The 18,129-nt window shown below is 39.1% G+C and overlaps 1 protein-coding gene across 1 annotated transcript in view; it reads right to left on the reverse strand.

Annotated features, from left to right (window-relative positions):
• Window positions 1-15,633, reverse strand: part of LOC135476285 (nucleoredoxin-like) — a 45,189-nt gene extending 29,556 nt beyond the window's left edge. The window contains exon 1 of the mRNA XM_064756271.1: window positions 15,244-15,633. Coding sequence (XP_064612341.1) covers window positions 15,244-15,552 — 309 coding nt within the window. The 5' untranslated portion in view covers window positions 15,553-15,633. The remainder of the gene's footprint in view (window positions 1-15,243) is intronic.
• Between the last annotated feature and the right edge of the window lie 2,496 nt (window positions 15,634-18,129).

Below are 18,129 nucleotides of genomic sequence, written 5' to 3' on the forward strand. Positions count from 1 at the left end.
AAAACATTCTCAGCCATAAAAGCTAGATGACAGCATAGATTCTTACATACATCTGACTCAGGGTTGGGTTTCATGACAAGGATGTGTACATGAACAAGTCTGAACACACAATTCATACCCCTCACGGCCCATGTGCCGCTCTCTACACTCTCTTTACATCACTGCCACCAACAGACAAGCTTAACCTTTGGAGCTTGTGAGACGGAGATATGCTTGTTTACACTTAGCCTCACCACTTTTGTCTTGGAGCAAAAATTTCCAATCAGCATTCATCACTAAAATTGTTTCAGGTTTTGGTTTATAGACTCATGTTGTACATGTTTGAAATCACAAGGGTGCATGTATATAAAGCATTACTAGAAACAAATGTTGAGATGGATTTTTTTGTGTTAACTGACATCACTGCCTGCCTCATCACCATGACCCCAGTGACCGTTGTTCCAAATTTCTGTACAAAGCTAATGTAGAGAGCGACGCATGTGCTGTAAGAAGTATGCATACACTGGGTCATCAGAAGTTATAATTCTGTACAAAAATACACGTACATTCATGAATAAATCATCATCTTTAGATTCTGAATAAAAATAACTCCCATGAAATTTTTCAAAATTCTGTCATAAATAAATGTGATCTACTTGTACACCAATCTGATCCTGTTTTGACAGGTTTTCAATGTCCTCACAGAATCTATGCACATTACGCTGAAGGTTACCACTACTGTTGTCAGACTTGCATTATCAACATTAGCCTTCAATATCTGAAAAATCTGCCTTACCAGCAAAAAGGTTATAAATGTGAAATTTACCTTGCAAAGTTTGATAAAGCAAATTATTTTTGCTACACCCAGGGGGTTTGCCAAAGTACGATCATGTATTGACCATTTAGCTACATGAGAAAGTTTACATGCACAACTCAAGCCTTTAGACAACTAACTGTTCTGACTGTTTACTAAGCAGTACTGAGTGAGTAGCCAAACCTGTTTTCATGGGTAACAGACTTTCAGTTTGATGATTTTTTAACCAGACATCCATCAATGGGTACACATATAACATGTGGAGCACGCTTCGCTGTCAATTTCCTCAGCAGATGAAGTTTTATCAGCCCACTTTAATAACTGAGGCAGACATGATTACATCACATCTTTTTTTACTTCAGTCTTTTTCCTTTTGTTCTTTTTCTATGCCCTTTTATGTAACCTCTGCACGAACTCAACGATCCTTCACCCTAAATTTTGAGAGCTGCAACATTCAACATTGTATTTGCCATAGGTTAGTAAAAATTATATATATATATATATATATATATATATTATATATATATATAATAGTTCTGTAGAGGTTCTCCGCGAGAAAGAGGGAGGGACAGGGATGGACAGAGAAAGAGAGCGAGGAAATTTCTTATTCACAACTGTGAATGTGGTAAACCTTTGTATCACCTCTGCCACACTGATTTATCAGGCCACTGAACCATCACCATCTGGCCACCAATCAAACTTGCCTCCAGACACCCTTACATAAATCTCCTGTCATTCCAGAGCTACAGCCAGCTCTACAAACATCCCACAGAGGAAGTCTTACACAAACAACTGAAACTTTGTACACTGGCAGCCAAGGTTTTGAAGCCAGGACTAATACATGTACAGTGCAATGCATAATACACATAAATCTCTGAAGAAGCTATTGTCATTTCCATTTGTTCTTTATTTGATTGGTGTTTAACAGCAAAGAATTCTGGCTATAAGGAGAGAGGTCAGGTTTATAGATGGTCTTACATGAAGTTTTTTGAGACCACTTGTTTTTTCCGTGTAAAAATCCAATAATAATAACTGAGCACACTGTGTCAGACTGCATGTACATGAATGCAAGAGAAAATCTAAGAGAACATGTGAGAATATCCAAGACTACACATGAGAAAATCCAAGAGAACACGTGAGAAAATCCAAGAAATGCATGTGAGAAAACCCAAGAGAACACATTTGAGAAATCTAACACATGTGTGAAAGTCTGAGTTACTTGCCAAATGCTGCGGGTTTACTGCAGGCACTTCAATTCAGTTTGGAGCTGCAACCCATGAAGCAGGCCACTATAGCAGTGAGAGTGATATATTCTGGAGTACACTGAAAAAACAGCACCCAATCTGTGTACATCAAATGACACAGTCCACATACTAAACATATCAGTGACAAGATGCCTGAGTACAGCTTAACATGGTACCAAATACATACGCTTTCATAAATGTTAAACATTTGTACATGTAAACAATCTGTACATTTACACCTATAGTATGGACTACAAGTGGCATACTTGTAGTAAGCTGCAGATAATCGTGGTATTCCCCAGGCTCTGCAAGGTTTCCTCCCACTGTAATGCTGGCCACCGTCATATAAGTGAAATATTCTAGAGTGCAGTATAAAACACCAATCAAACAAATAAATAAATTCAAGTACATGTACATGTCCTTACATGAAAATCTTCTGATTTTAGCAGGGCACCACTGATATACCTGTAATTACATGTAAATCTTCTGATTTTAGCAGAGCACCCCGTATATACCTGTAATTACATGTAAATCTTCTGATTTTAGCACAGCACCCCGTATATACCTGTAATTACATGTAAATCTTCTGATTTTAGCAGGGCACCCCGTATATACCTGTAATTACATGTAAATCTTCTGATTTTAGCAGGGCACCACAGATATACATGTAATAACATGCATGCGTTTTCACTCTTCACCTAGGAGACAACCAAATACATAACCATGCCTGCACATGAACGTGACATGTAATCTGCCCTCCCATACTTTAGAAATGGCCCTATTTTGGCCACCTAGTTTCTGCTAGTGACCTATCAACCCCTGGCAGTATACCAGCTGTAGGAAACAGTAATGCTAAACTGTTTGTGTGACATCTGTACCAGGAAAGTCTTGGCTATAATCTAATAGAGTGTCTGTCTAGATACAAGTGAAATGTCTGGTTAGATTGAACAGATAAGTCCATCAGCAGTACCAGGAGTAGCAGCAGTAGCATCTGGAGTCAGTGGGCCAGCCTGCACAGTTAGACCCCTGGTGTAGTGTATAAACAGCAGTCTGTGGCCAGGATATTGCCACACTTGAACCCTGACTCTTCATTTAGGTTCTGCCCCACCACCAGGAAGGAGACAATCTTAATTTTGTTTGCATGCACAAATGCAGCTGTAGATTAGAACGTGTGGAATTCTCAAAAAGCAGTTGACACGTTTTATCTATATGCACAAATTGTAACAATGTAAATGTAAACTAATTGTCATTAGAATATTTCTTTTATTCTTAGAAACAAAATTATGCAGATACAGTGTAGCTTCCAAATAAGGCCTCATTGTAAATTTATTCCATTGCTGCCATTCTAATTTTCACTTAATAAAATGCCTCTCAAGTAACTTGAAGAAGGAAACCACAAGTGCTTGGATTTTATGGTCAACCACTCAAAAAGATTTATGAGAGCAGATGAATAAATTACTCAAATTTTACTTGTTTTTAGTCTCTCAGTAAAATAGGCAGTGCAGGGGTTGCGTGTGCACCTGTAGGGTGGTTACGTGTGCACCTGTAGGGTGGTTACGTGTGCACCTGTAGGGTGGTTACAGATACAGGTACATCAGCACCAAAACACCTCACCAGAAATCTGAACTCAAACACCTCACAAGGAATTTGTGCCCCAATACCTCACCAGAAATTTACACCAAAACATTTCACCAGAATCTTGCACCAAAAGACCTCACCAAATATTAGTAACAAAACACCTCACCAGAAATTGACGAAGAATTTGAACCAAAACAATTCACCAGAAATATGTACCAAAATACTTCACCAAAATATTGTACCACAACACTTCACAAAAATTGTACCATAACACTTCATAAAAATTGTACCACAACACTTCACAAAAAATGTACAATAACACTTCACAAAAAATGTACCAAAACACCTCACCAGGAATCTGTACCAAAACACTTCATCAGAAATTTGCAGCAAACAGTCTTACTAGGAATTTGTACCAAAATACTTCACTGGGAATATGTACCAAAACACTTCACCACGGAATTGCAGCAAAACCAGGAATTGCTAAAAAGCACTAACAACAAATGCGACTGTACAACCACAAGCATGATTTTGTTTCTGTGATACGCCATTCTGGGGCTTGTAGGGAGACCTGTTTTGTGGCAGATGACTGGTGACCCTGAAAACTGAGGAAGAGAACGTGGAAGAATTTAAGTTCTCTGTAGTGAAATCCAGCCAAGAGAAAAGTTCTGGGGCCTAAAACTGTAGCAAGGAAACAATTTGCAAGTCTAGTGATGAGCCGATCTCGTGCTGTTACTGGCAACGTAACCCCAGCAATCTCTTACATCTGGCCACATGTGATTCACCCAGGGTTTTGCCAAGAAATCTAGAATTCACCGCTTTATGGCTGATATCTGGTGGCCCGATCTCTCTAGCTCATTTCACCAGTTATCAACAAACTGCTTCTCCAGGCCAGCTTCCTTCATATTACACAAATTCCGCAGTCGTTGGCATAATTTTCACATTATCGCTCGAGTCGTTCTTTAGCTATCAGATGCAATGTCTTCATTAGCCCCCGTGCAAAAACTCACCCTTTCGCAATAAAGCATTCACCCAAGGTGAGGGCTCAGAGAAAGGCGTCAGAAAATATGATTTCATTAAAGAGGTTTTTGCGATGATGTATTGCCTCACATTGCCTTCCAAATGACTGCATCAACAGCCTGGACACATATTCATCATGTAAGCCGTGACTATCGTTACACTGCAGTTCTACCATATAACTCATAAGCAGCCTTCTCTACACTGAACCTACACTCAAGTCTCAATAAAACTCCACATATAGACTTACAGATGTGTGGTTTGACATGTAAACTTGGCTTGCCTATACTCAGCACTGCAAGCCATGAAACATGAGTGATAGGTGAACTCAGAAACACCATTATTTAGGCGTTGTTTCCTTGTCAAACCAATCAAGCAATGTAGCTGGCAAATTATGAATCCCTTTTCAGGGCAGATATAGGCTAACACCCAGCTACAAACCCACATCTGTCATTTCCACTGGCTACAGAAATGCTAATCACTGCAATGCGTTTTAATAATTGTCAGCATCAATATGGCACTAAATACTACAAACTCAGATTTGAGCAGACAAGCTTTGAAATTTAGTTCTATTCAAGTTTTAATGCTGAGTGTCATGAGCATTGTTCCCAACTGTCAAATTCTGGGATACCCCGCTCTGAATTATTGTTGTCACAGTTGGCCAGGCAATCAATTTACATAAATCGATTGATGTAGAGTTAATATCGCACAAGATCCAGTCCCATAAAACAAAACCAGCTAGGAATTAATAACCCATTTACATACATCCCGTCGTACAAATAGTTCAAATTAAACCTTCCGGAACAATTAACTCAGCTCTATTACAATGATAATCAATGGCAAAATGTTTAAATTATACATTTGTAATAAAATTATTTTTTTTCATTATTAAAGCCACTCATAATTACAATGTAACAAACGTAGATAAAAGGCTTCTAAAGTTTCTGAAAAATCGATACATGAACTGGATGGCCAATTTCATCAGTACTGAGAATTACAGAAACACAGGATTCAATATCCCCTGTACATGCAAACGTTTCCCAGAGGTAAAGTAGAAAGGCTTGGTTTAATGCAAAGAAGCAATTGTCTGTAAGTTTCTGCACATCAACAGTGTGCCTTGAAGTACACAGTACATCTACCTTCATGTGGTAAATCTGGACATAGCCTGCCTAAAAAAACCCTGGTACAAGTGAAGTATTGTTTTGTTCTTTTGTGTAATACAGGGTTAGAAATATGTATAATTTTTTGTTTCCTACCTATCACCTCCAGCAATCCAAAATTTGACAAAATCAGGCACACAAAATTTGACCTAAAGCCTTGAAATACATGTATGTAGCTTTTTCTGTTCACATATTGTCTGATGTGTTTATGTATGTGGCTTTTTCTCTACACATATTGTCTGATGTGTTCATGTATGTGGCTTTTTCTGTTCACATATTGTCTGATGTGTTTATGTATGTGGCTTTTTCTCTACACATATTGTCTGATGTGTTTATGTATGTGGCTTTTTCTGTCACATATGTTTGCAAGACTGTTTCAAAATGTCTATAAATGACAGGTACATGTATATAATGTAAATCGAACTGGATGAGCACACGTTTCATTGGTCATCATTTTGAAGAGTTCAAAAGCATATTTTTCTTTGGAATTTATGCATACAATTATTATGTAAATGATGCTAAAAATCATTTGTTTGTGTCCTGAGTATGCAAGCTCCATACAACTGTGCAAATCATGCCTCTACACCCCACAATCATTTGTTTGTGTCCTGAGTATGCAAGCTCCATACAACTGTGCAAATCATGCCTCTACACCCCACAATCATTTGTTTGTGTCCTGAGTATGCAAGCTCCATACAACTGTGCAAATCATGCCTCTACACCCCCCAGTTCTCTCGGAATGATTTAAAATATTGCATGCAGAGGCAGTGGACAAGGTTAAAGCATTAGGGTAGGTGCAGGCACATACAAATCACAAGCAATATAGTGCAGCACAGAAAGGTGTGAATTTACACATCTTGGAAATACAGTACAGCCCACATCAAAACGGAAAGTTATCGGGTTTTCTTTCGCGTATCTATCGGGTGTCTCTCGACTCTCTCTCGGCTTTCTCTCGCGTTGTTATCGCGTTTTTCCCCCCACCCCCCGCCAGCCTAATCACCGAGACTGTTTACTGTCATGGGGTGGGGAGGTGAGGGGCGGTCCGAGACGCCAACATAGTCCCGGGAGCACACCGTGTAAGCCTAGCATGCTATCTATCGACAGGTCTATCGCAGGTCTATCGCCGGTGGATTAACGGCCTTTCCGTACCCAATATGTTAATATCCGAACCATCTATGTGATTACCAAACTAATAATCTGTGCTTTACAGTTTCACGTAATTAATAAATGCAATATTCATTAAAACTTTTGGCATTTTAAGGATCGCCAAAGACAAAGGTGAATAATGGCCGTTAAAGTTAGCCTGATGCATTCCAAACGTTTGTCTCGGTAACTGTTGTACATTTTTAGTAAACGTTTTGTGGATATGAAATGCTTGTATATATTTTCTGATTTGTAGGTGGTAAGTATATTCTCGAGTTCGAAGACGACATCATGCCGTGTTCCTGTAAACTGGAGGATTACTGGCGATGCTGTGGATTACTGCGTGGAGCGGAGGCCTTATTTAGACGGATTATATCTTATTATCAGTACTCAAAACAAGACTTTATTTCAGATTTTTTCTTATTACTACACTGTATACCAATTACTTGTATGTTGGTGAACGCAAAACATGTACATACAAGATTGTTTTAATAACTTTCACAACGTCTTATAAAGAAATCCTCTTTGAACATTTCTGTTGGTTTTCTAATACCAAAAATCTATACGGTAAATTACTCTTTGATCCGAATTGACGATAAAAATAACATTGAATAACAATTTATAGATATCAGCTATCGCCGGTGAATTAACGGCCTTTCCGTACCCATTCTGTTATATACATGTATATATATAGGGGATGCGTTTAAAGTTCAGAACTCTTCCAAATAGGAAAATATCCGAACCATCTTTGTGATTACCAAACTAATAATCTGTGCTTTACAGTTTCACGTAATTAATAAATGCAATATTCATCAAAACTTTTGGCATTTTAAGGATCGCCAAAGACAAAGGTGAATAATGGCCGTTAAAGTTAGCCTGATGTATTCCAAACGTTTGTCTTGGTAACTGTTGTACATTTTTAGTAAACGTTTTGTGGATATGAAATGCTTGTATATATTTTCTGATTCGTTGGTGGTAAGTATATTCTTGAGTTCGGAGACGACATCATGCCGTGTTCCTGTAAACTGGAGGATTACTGGCGATGCTGTGGATTACTGCATGGAGCGGAGGCCTTATTTAGATGGATTATCCCTTATTATCAGCACTCAAAACACAAGACTATTATTCCAGAATTTTCTCATTACTACATCTTTACGTCATGTTGGTGAATGCAAAACATGTGCATGCAAGATAGATTTAATAGATTTCACAACGGCTTAGGACTATGTGCATTCTCCGATGTTTTTTCCTTTTGATTTCCAAATATCTGTAGGCCTACAATAAAACTCTCTTTATTTGCACCGAGGTAAAAACGAAAACACCACTCCAGTGTCGTTTCTCCCCCAAATGCCGGATGTATTTCGTGTTCATAACTATTTCCATTGAAATGGAAATAGTTGAACGATCTTTTCTGGCAACACGACTTATAGTATATGCTTTGCCATCTTCTGGAATCAATTAGTCCGCATTAGGCAAACCTTTACACCTGTTATCTGTAGTTTAAACTAGCCTTCTGTTTCATAAACGTGTAAGTCTTCCAAAGCTGCGGTATACATATTCACCAAATTTCTGTGTATAGTGCAATATGTTTGTCAGCGATTTAATGATTTGCCTTTAAAATACAAGTACTTCATTTGTGGTGGGTGAGATGGGGGAGGGTGCAACAATTTGATAACAATCGTGATTCACATGCAAGATCCGAGATGAAGTATTGCTATACAAATACACACAGGCCTACATGTATGCGCTCTCCTTAAAATTTAATTCCTTACATTTATGAAGCGCATATTGGGTAGCGTTTATATTAAATTCAATCGACATCTTGCAATATTTTTAAAGATTTGCAAATCGTATGCGGCCCATTCTGCTTTATTTGTTGAAGTAGATTAGGCCTTTTTCGAGCGATATAATATGGACGTATAAATACGAGTTGCCGAAATAGGTTTTATTTTAAATTTTCATTCATTTGAAACAGAACCGGTGGTTTATTGACAAGATTTAAAAATTGACGTAAATATGTTCATACACTACTGTATTTGTAGATTTAAACCCGAAAACTTGGCTCTTTAAAAATTCAAGGACTTTTGCAAGGTCATCCTTATTGCGGTAAGCAGATTACTCGTTTACGTCTGCCGTGTTCAATATCCTTTGGTCCTTTCCTTACATCCTTTTTAATTTTACTGTATATGAGTGAAAGCGAGACTGAAGAATATCTAGCAATGACCGATGACAGACATACCGGTAGGCCGTATGCCATGTTAACCCGACTTGTGGATTCATCGTGCGCCGTCGGACCACATGTGGAGCGTTGCAGCTGTAAGCACAGGCTACGCACAGCTGGACTACATTTTCACCGATTGATGTACTCGTGAGCCCGCCGAATGGGGTGGATATCCCCTTTTCTCTGCACGAGATATCGCGTTGTTACCGCGTGTCTATCGACTATCTATCCTCTATCTACCGCGGGTCTAACGCGTTAGATTTCCGTTTTGATGTGGGCTGTACTGTATGGCTTGCGTCAGCAGTGAATATTGAGAGACCATGCACACAATCTATAAAATCATTTGCTTTTCAAAATGTGAGCTTTGCTTGATTTAAATTGTACATGCACAAACAATTTCATTATTCAATCTGTCATTGTTAGAAATTTAAATATACACACACATGTATATATGTACATGTACATGCATATTTGTAACAGAATTTTAAACAAAGTACAAGCTCATGTAGCAGGGTCTGAAGGTATCATCTAATCTTTCTACTTAACCTCAAATATACTGTTCACTAACTCCTGCCATGCATGCATATTTACAGTAGTTCATGATGTTAAAATCAATCAATCAGTCAATCATACAGTACGCAAATAATATTTCCACTGAAGTATTAAGGGCACATGTACAAAAAATATGACCATGGTACCTGGGCTATAGCTACATGTACAGGGGATGAATTACAACAGTTGGCCTGAGGGTAGGAGTGTTCTGGGTCAGCAGTTAGGCAGAGTTGGCAGATTATTAAGGGGATGTAGTGCATGGTAATTACACTGGTCTCTAACAAACCAGCCAGCCAGCCAGCACTGAGGGGGAAGCCAACCCCAGACCTCATGCAATAGCGGTGATTAATTCATACCACTTCTCTGATCAATTAATTCCTCAGCTATCATTGTCCGCCTTGTTGCCAGCGATCTCCTCCAAGTGGGACAGGACAAAGCTGGCTAATGCAGCCAGTGGGGTAAGGAGGAGGAGGAGGTGGAGTTGGATTGGGTGGGAGGGTGGTGTTTGGGAGGGAATGAACAGGAGAGCACTCTAGTCAGTAAACTGGGTTTCCTGATAGAACCCTCTTAGTCCTGGATTCTGCGTATGACAGAGAGCAATATAGTAGCTACAAAAGCAGCCTCAATTTGAATGCCAATAAAAACTCAAATGTTATGTAAATGTACAAATGTGCACATATAGATAAGAAAGATTACAATAATTTTTCTCAAATAGACAACAGTGACAATTTCAGTGCTGCCTCAGTAAAGTATCCAAACCAGTAACAGGACCAATGAAACATGGTCAAGTGGCAAAGGCAATGTGAAATTCAAAATTCATGAAAATGTCAATTTTTGTATCAATTACAATAAATTTAAACACCACCTTTGGTGTCAGAATTTTGGGTTTTGGGTATACATGTACTCAAAATGATGTAGGCATCATCAATAATGGGGTGATGAAATGGTGCAACAGACACCAGAGGACATGCAATTACCTGTACCTATAACAGAAAAGCTTTTACTCTCCCTCACTCGAGGACAATGTTGTCACTTTTACTCTGCTTTAACTGGTTCTCTGATTTCTACCCTGCACTAAAATGGTAAAATGTCGAACGCATAGTGCACTGATAATTGGTTAGCTGACAGAACATGAGCTTGTCCATGCACATGTCTACCACGTCTTACACCTTGGACACACTTCTCTATAATCCGCACTGGAGAAAAGAACCAATACTTTCAGTTTTATAAACAGGAGAGACAACAAAAGAGACAACACATGTACAGCACAACTGGACTGAGAAGATGTCCAATAGCCTGTTATATTTTATACTTCTCAATCTCAGCAGGCTAAGTCTCAAACTCTTCTTCATGTGACCTCACATGCTATTTAAACACACAAATGTCAATTTTCCTTTAAATTCTCTATGTTTCTCTCCAGGCACTGTGAATATTTCTAACTCCAGAAACTTGTCTTGACTCATATTTTGATCACAGGGGACACTTCCACACATGTACCATAGTATATACATTGTCCTCTTTAGTGCTTTTCACCCTTCCTACTCCTATGGTTTGACAGCTGACAGCTTCATAACAATTTCCGTTCTGTCACACACAGGGACTTGGGACAATCACATGCAGATGCACCTTGATGCATGTCAATGACTCATTTATACTGAATGGTTTAACATTGCCGTAGTGCACATTCTCAGGATCCGACTCGAAAACATCTGATTTGGAATGAAACAAGGTTCAGCGGTACTAGGTTACACAACAAACACCAAAATGAAAATGTTAAAGTCTATTCTACCCAAAACATGAAGAAATGTGTAAAAAAAACACAAAAAAACGGCATATTTCAGGCTGCCATTCTCGCTTACTCCCTCAGCAAAGGTCATGCATTTAGACCAATCAACAATAAGCATAGGCCATTGCAATTGACCTAGATATATTAAAGCTGCGTATATGTGATGTCGTGTCTTATTGCTGTGTGATGTAAAGTGTAAAAGTTTACTGAATATGTATTATGACGTCATACCACTGACCTCAGATTGAAACGTCATAAAACAAATGTTTTTTTTCCCCATGTCATAGCATCTTGTTGTAAAACATCAAAAATATAAAAACAAAAGCTATATCTATAAACTGTACGAAAAAATTAACACTTTTATCACTGTAGGAAATTTCTATAGTTCGCCTTAATATAAACCATAAAAGCAAACCTAACAAATAAACTCAAATTCTTTTATTTGTAGAAATAAACAGCATGGAATGATATTGGGGAGGTAAACATAACGGCCGGTGTGTTGCGTGATCACACTTGACGTTGTTTGAAAGGTCATCTCTATTAAATATGTATATTTGCACATGGCCCACAACTAACAGCTGGGTAGAATAATAGATTACTCTAAATGACATAAAATTCGCCCACAAAAGTGCATTTTTAGAGGCAAATAAATGTCACAAAATATTATTTTTGGTACTGAAGCTTACAATTTTCCAGTAGAATATCATCCCATGTTCCAAGCACACCTTAAAACACCTTTCTAAAATCAACAGAACTCTCAGAGCCTGGAAAAATGGGCAGGTTAGTCATGGACAAAATTTTGGTCATTTAGGGTAATGTGCTTACTATTTTACTCGACAAATGTCGTGTAAACAGTAAACTCCAGTCAGGTTGTTTTTGGGTTGCACAAGTCAAACTTATGTTACATTCATGTGTCTACAGTTAGTCCTTCACTTTAAGCCTTGAAAATCTTATTTTATTTGCCAATGTTATCCTTACTAAAAACTATGCCAGCACAAATAAAATGCTTTGGAGTAAGAGTTCCAGGAGTTCAGTAGGCAACATCAGACTCAAGAAGAATAACTCTTTGTATTTGGACGTAACATGTAGAAGCCATTGACTCTATTTGATCTTTAGTCATAGAAGTTTTACTATGGCAAGTAAGAATGAATTGATAAGTACATGATATAGGAAGGACACTGGACGAGATGATTTCTGACTTAAAGTTGAATTTGTTAGTGCGCTAGCACAGCGTAATGAACCAGAAGCCTCTCACCAATGTGGTCGCTGTGAGTTCAAGTACAGTTTCTACTCTGGCCGTACGTGGGAAGGTCTGACAGCAACCTGCAGATGGTCGTGGGTTTCCCCCCCACTATAATGCTGGCCAACGTCGTATAAGTGAAATACTCTTGAGTATGGCGTAAAACACCAATCAAATAAATAAATAAATAAATAAATAAAATTGAAGAAACTTGAAACTGCTGAGAAGAGATTTGATCACAGCATACATGCTCCTTTTCACAAATGATTTAAATTACATGTACATGTATGTCTCCTACTTCACAAAGTCCAAGAACATGAGCTGGAAATATTCAATGTTGTATTTTAAATGCTGGGGCGGAACTAGCCTGAACAAGCGAAAATGGTGTTGTCACCAAGTACAATGCTAAGATCACCAACTTGTGGCATTATCTCCCCATTCCCGAATTCCCAATGAGAATCGTGTGGTGCTAATCCTTTAAAGCCTGATACCCAGGCGAGTAAAGCCCACATTTTAATTACACAATGAACATGGCTCGGGCAGCCCAATAAGCCCGCACATTACACAACAGCACTGTACACGTATCAGTATTCTGCTCGTGGATAAAGTGGAATAATCCCAGCCAACACATACATTCACAGCGCAATTAAAATTTCCACAAACTCTCAAGAAAACCTAGTTTCTTGATCATGTTGAATTTCCCTTTGAGGGGGAGTGAGAGGGAGGGAGGGAGGAAGGGATGTCCAAGCTAGACACAAGAGGTGAAGCTAGAGGCCTCAGTCTGAGGGAACACTGGTCAACCTTAGCCAGAGAGCTGTGTGGAACCGATTCTAGTATAAGGTTTACTGGATCGCTACTTGCCTACACTGTACATCACCACTTTCCTGTAAATCTTAGCTGAAGTCCAAAACAGGCTCATATTTAGCATGTACCCAGATGCTGCTATGTTTTTAAAATTTGGGTCAGCAATAAAATTTCGAATGTAGCAGATGCCGAGGATAACCCCTCTTTGTTTGCTGTAAACTTTATTTGACAGTTCGCACAAGCTATGTCAGTCATTCTAATGCACAGCCTTCAGTCAACTGCAAATCTGGGTCTCCGCAGTCACATACATGTAGCTTTCTGTCTGTCAGAATGGACAGCCAGCTGGTCAAAACATAGTGACATCGTGAATGGTCCACCACGCATGCGTGGGGAGCAACAACCCGATTGATCAGGTCACGATGTTGATACGGCATGTGAGCGTAAGTCATAACTGTGAATTATCTTGGATTTACTTGTCGTAAAGACTACAGAATATGGAAAAAAAATTGGCAGAGGAACAGAGAATGTGAACATATTTTATTGGAGTTCTGTCTGGCTAATGCATGTACTGTTCATTTTGAGCAGAGTTTTGCAGCGAGGAGTTTCTCCACACTAAGCTGTTGTTAAACAGGGTAAATGTGGCGTAGGAAATAACAGATCAACATTGTGCTTAAATTGACACATCAAAACATAAGGAACATAAAGATGTACAGACTCAAGGCCGTGAAGACATATTTGATAGATAATTTTTGTCTCAAATGCAGTGACACACTGTCACAGTAAGTGCATCAGGTTTTTAAATGGAGAACGCTCTGACGCTGGCTTGGGGCCATCCTTGGCCAACAAAATTTTGCCCAGCCTAACATCAGAGCAATCTGGACTATCCATGGCCAAACAAAATTTGGCCAAACCTAAGGCCAGAGCAATCTCAAGAAGTTGTAAAGACTAGGGTGATATTTGCCTGTAATTCTCTACATCACTACTTACATCACTACTTTATTCATGCTTTCCTGAATGAGGCTGGCCAAATATTGAGAAGACCCTTTTCAGATGTAGTTCACATGACAAAAGCATGTGATACACACACACGTTCAACCCTTAACATGTTCATCGGTATGAAACACGTCCAAAAACCACATTCTAGCATAACTACTAGAGTGGTGTAGTAGTATAAGCAACCGGCTACGCACCCGACAGGCTGTCTGATGGAAGTTCGAATCCAGAACGTTTCACAACAAACTACTGAAATCCTTTCAACAATGTATAAGCCATGAATAACATAGCGCAGAAATCTGATATGTGACACGTGACAGTATCTAAAATGAAAAACGTCTCATTTCCGCTGTTTTTCTTTGTATGCAAATTCAACATCTCCCCATTCAATTTTAACGAATGAAAAATGAGTTAAAGCACGTTGCCGTGAGGAAAAAAATGACGTCAGAATGCACGTGAAAATCAACACATAAATATTAACCTAGTCTTTACAACTCCCGCAATCTCTGCCTAATCTGCACATGGTTATTCTCGCAGCATGGATAATGGAACTGAATATCTGTCAACAACGGTTTATGTTAGAGCACATTACGTGTTTGATCACCCGCGCAGGTCGCATAAGTACTGCATCGCTCAGAGCTGTGTTAACAACAACGCCTGCTCAATCTTGACGCCAAACTGCAGCATGCATCTCTGTGTTTACCATTCTCACCTTTTTGTCTCTGGCCACGTACGGCAAAGCCAGCCAGGGCATTTCATTGTAATACTCCTTGAACTCATCCTCTTCATTGTCAGAGCTAATGAACACGATCTCGAAATTGTTTTTGCCGCTGTCAGATCGTCGGATTTTCTTGTACCAGTCTTTGAGAAGCGGAGTGAAATTCTGACATGCTTTGCACCAGTGAGCAGAGAAATAGAGAGCCAACACTTTCCCTTTGCCAAACAGCAATTTCGTGGCTATTTTCTCTTCAAGTCCACGCATGAGGAAATCTCCTAGCAGCTGTTCCAAGGCTGCAGCCATGGTGTGAGCAAGATTCTCCGAAATCCAGGAGAAATTTTGACAGATTTCATCCAAAATTCGGCCTGTCAAGCCACCGTGTGTCCTTTCTCGTTCTCACGCACTCCCGCCGGTCCGCTGCCACCAGGGGGCACTGGTACCTATGTCAGCTGTGAGACGACTTTTTCCATTGGTCAAATCCAGCTCGAGTTAAACAGCTTACGGTTGGTTTGAGGGTAAATATTATAATTAGCCATGCGGTTAATGTTTACGTGCTTGGAAACAAAGATATCATGACAGGCGAGGCTGGAAATCCCCGCTGTACATCATGCATAGTTTATTATATGTATATGGCTTTGTTACAGGCCATCTGTAACAAAGTAACAGACCTGTAATAGTCTTTTCCGTTTCCCTGAATACAAGAGTTTTTCATATACCTCGGGTCTAGTTTGATTACTCAGGTCTAAGGATGGCTTATTATTTATTTATTTATTTGATTGGTGTTTTACGCCATACTCAAGAATATTTCACTTATACGACGGCGGCCAGCATTATGGTGGGTGGAAACCGGGCACAGCATGGGGGAAACCCATGACCATCCGCAGGTTGCTGACTGGTTGCTGATCTTGACTGTCATATACTGACGATGAAAATCAAACAAGCGACGTAAAGCCAGAATCTTTCATCTATTAAAAATGTGGATAATATGAACCATTCAAATTATCTATATCGGCTTATATACTAGATAAAGAATTATTGTGAACACAGAGGCTAGCTACTTGTATCACTGCCGTTTATCTGCCCTTTTAACCCAGTTATGTGTATTATTCGGACATCATGAATCTCGTAGACTGGAACATGGGACGTTGTTGCTTCGGTGCAGCATGAGCCATACGATTTTCCTTTAAACGCCGATAACACAACAGGGCATATATTCATATGTTTTCCAACACACTACATACAGCAACATCCACTACTATCAGCTTTTTTTTGTTGTTGTTGTTGTCTTTGTTTTTTCTTTTGTAGCCATTGACTACTCACTGGACATTTAATTGCATTTCTGACCACGTTTGTAGAATGCCCCGTACATTGCCATGTGGTCTTGGCGTAGAGGGCTGATAGTATTACAATGTTGTACCACCATAATGGCGCTAACACAGCAGTCGTGTGGCAGCTAGAGTAGTCGCCCTTGAACTGGGTTATGCGCGTGTGTGACTTTGGAATTTGCTTGAGGCTACTAGTCATCTATGGTTAGATTCCACGGGTTTCATGCTGTACTCATGAGGCCAGATTTTTCATTGTCAATCATAGTGACATGTAGAAAAACCAGATAAAACACGCCTCTCGGCCAGAGCCAAACATTCACACGATACACTCTAACAATGACCGGTAATCTGTTATTTAGAACAGAAAATATGTTGTCTAAGTGATGCTAGGATGTATTCTGTTATTATAACACAATATTCTATCAATTTCAACGTAATACCACGTTATTCTAATAGAATCGTTATGTTGAATAAAAAAGAATATTTGTGTTGCATAGAGTATGCCAAGTATGTGTGTTGTATAGAGTACACCAAGTATGTGTGTTGTATAGAGTATGCCAAGTATGTGTGTTGTACAGAGTAGGCCTATATCAAGTATGTGTGTTGCATAGAGTATACCAAGTATGTGTGTTGCATAGAGTATACCAAGTATGTGTGTTGTATAGAGTATACCAAGTATGTGTGTTGTATAGAGTATATCAAGTATGTGTGTTGCATAGAGTATACCAAGTATGTGTGTTGCATAGAGTATACCAAGTGTGTGTGTTGTATAGAGTATGCCAAGTGTGTGTGTTGTATAGAGTATACCAAGTGTGTGTGTTGTATAGAGTATACCAAGTATGTGTGTTGTATAGAGTATGCCAAGTGTGTGTGTTGTATAGAGTATACCAAGTGTGTGTGTTGTATAGAGTATACCAAGTATGTGTGTTGTATAGAGTATACCAAGTATGTGTGTGGCATAGAGTATACCAAGTGTGTGTGTTGTATAGAGTATACCAAGTATGTGTGTTGCATAGAGTATACCAAGTATGTGTGTTGTATAGAGTACACCAAGTATGTGTGTTGTATAGAGTATGCCAAGTGTGTGTGTTGTATAGAGTATACCATGTATGCGTGTTGCATAGAATATGCTAAGTATGTGTGTTGTATAGAGTACACCAAGTATGTGTGTTGTATAGAGTATACCATGTATGTGTGTTGCACAGAGTGTACCAAGTATGTGTGTTGTATAGAGTATGCCAAGTTTGTGTGTTGTATAGAGTATGCCAAGTATGTGTGTTGTATAGAGTATGTCAAGTATGTGTGTTGCACAGAATATGCCAAGTATGTGTGTTGTATAGAGTATGCCAAGTATGTGTGTTGTATAGAGTATACCAAGTATGTGTGTTGTATAGAGTATACCAAGTATGTGTGTTGCATAGAGTGTACCAAGTATGTGTATTATAGAATCTGAGTGATACTAGAGTGATACTAGGACGCACTCTGCTATCGCGGCAGATTATACAGTACACATACTTGGTATACTCTATACAACACTCAGACCACAGATTTTGTT

The sequence above is a fragment of the Liolophura sinensis genome, chromosome 10, assembly GCF_032854445.1.
Source record: "Liolophura sinensis isolate JHLJ2023 chromosome 10, CUHK_Ljap_v2, whole genome shotgun sequence".
Lineage (NCBI taxonomy): Eukaryota > Metazoa > Mollusca > Polyplacophora > Chitonida > Chitonidae > Liolophura > Liolophura sinensis.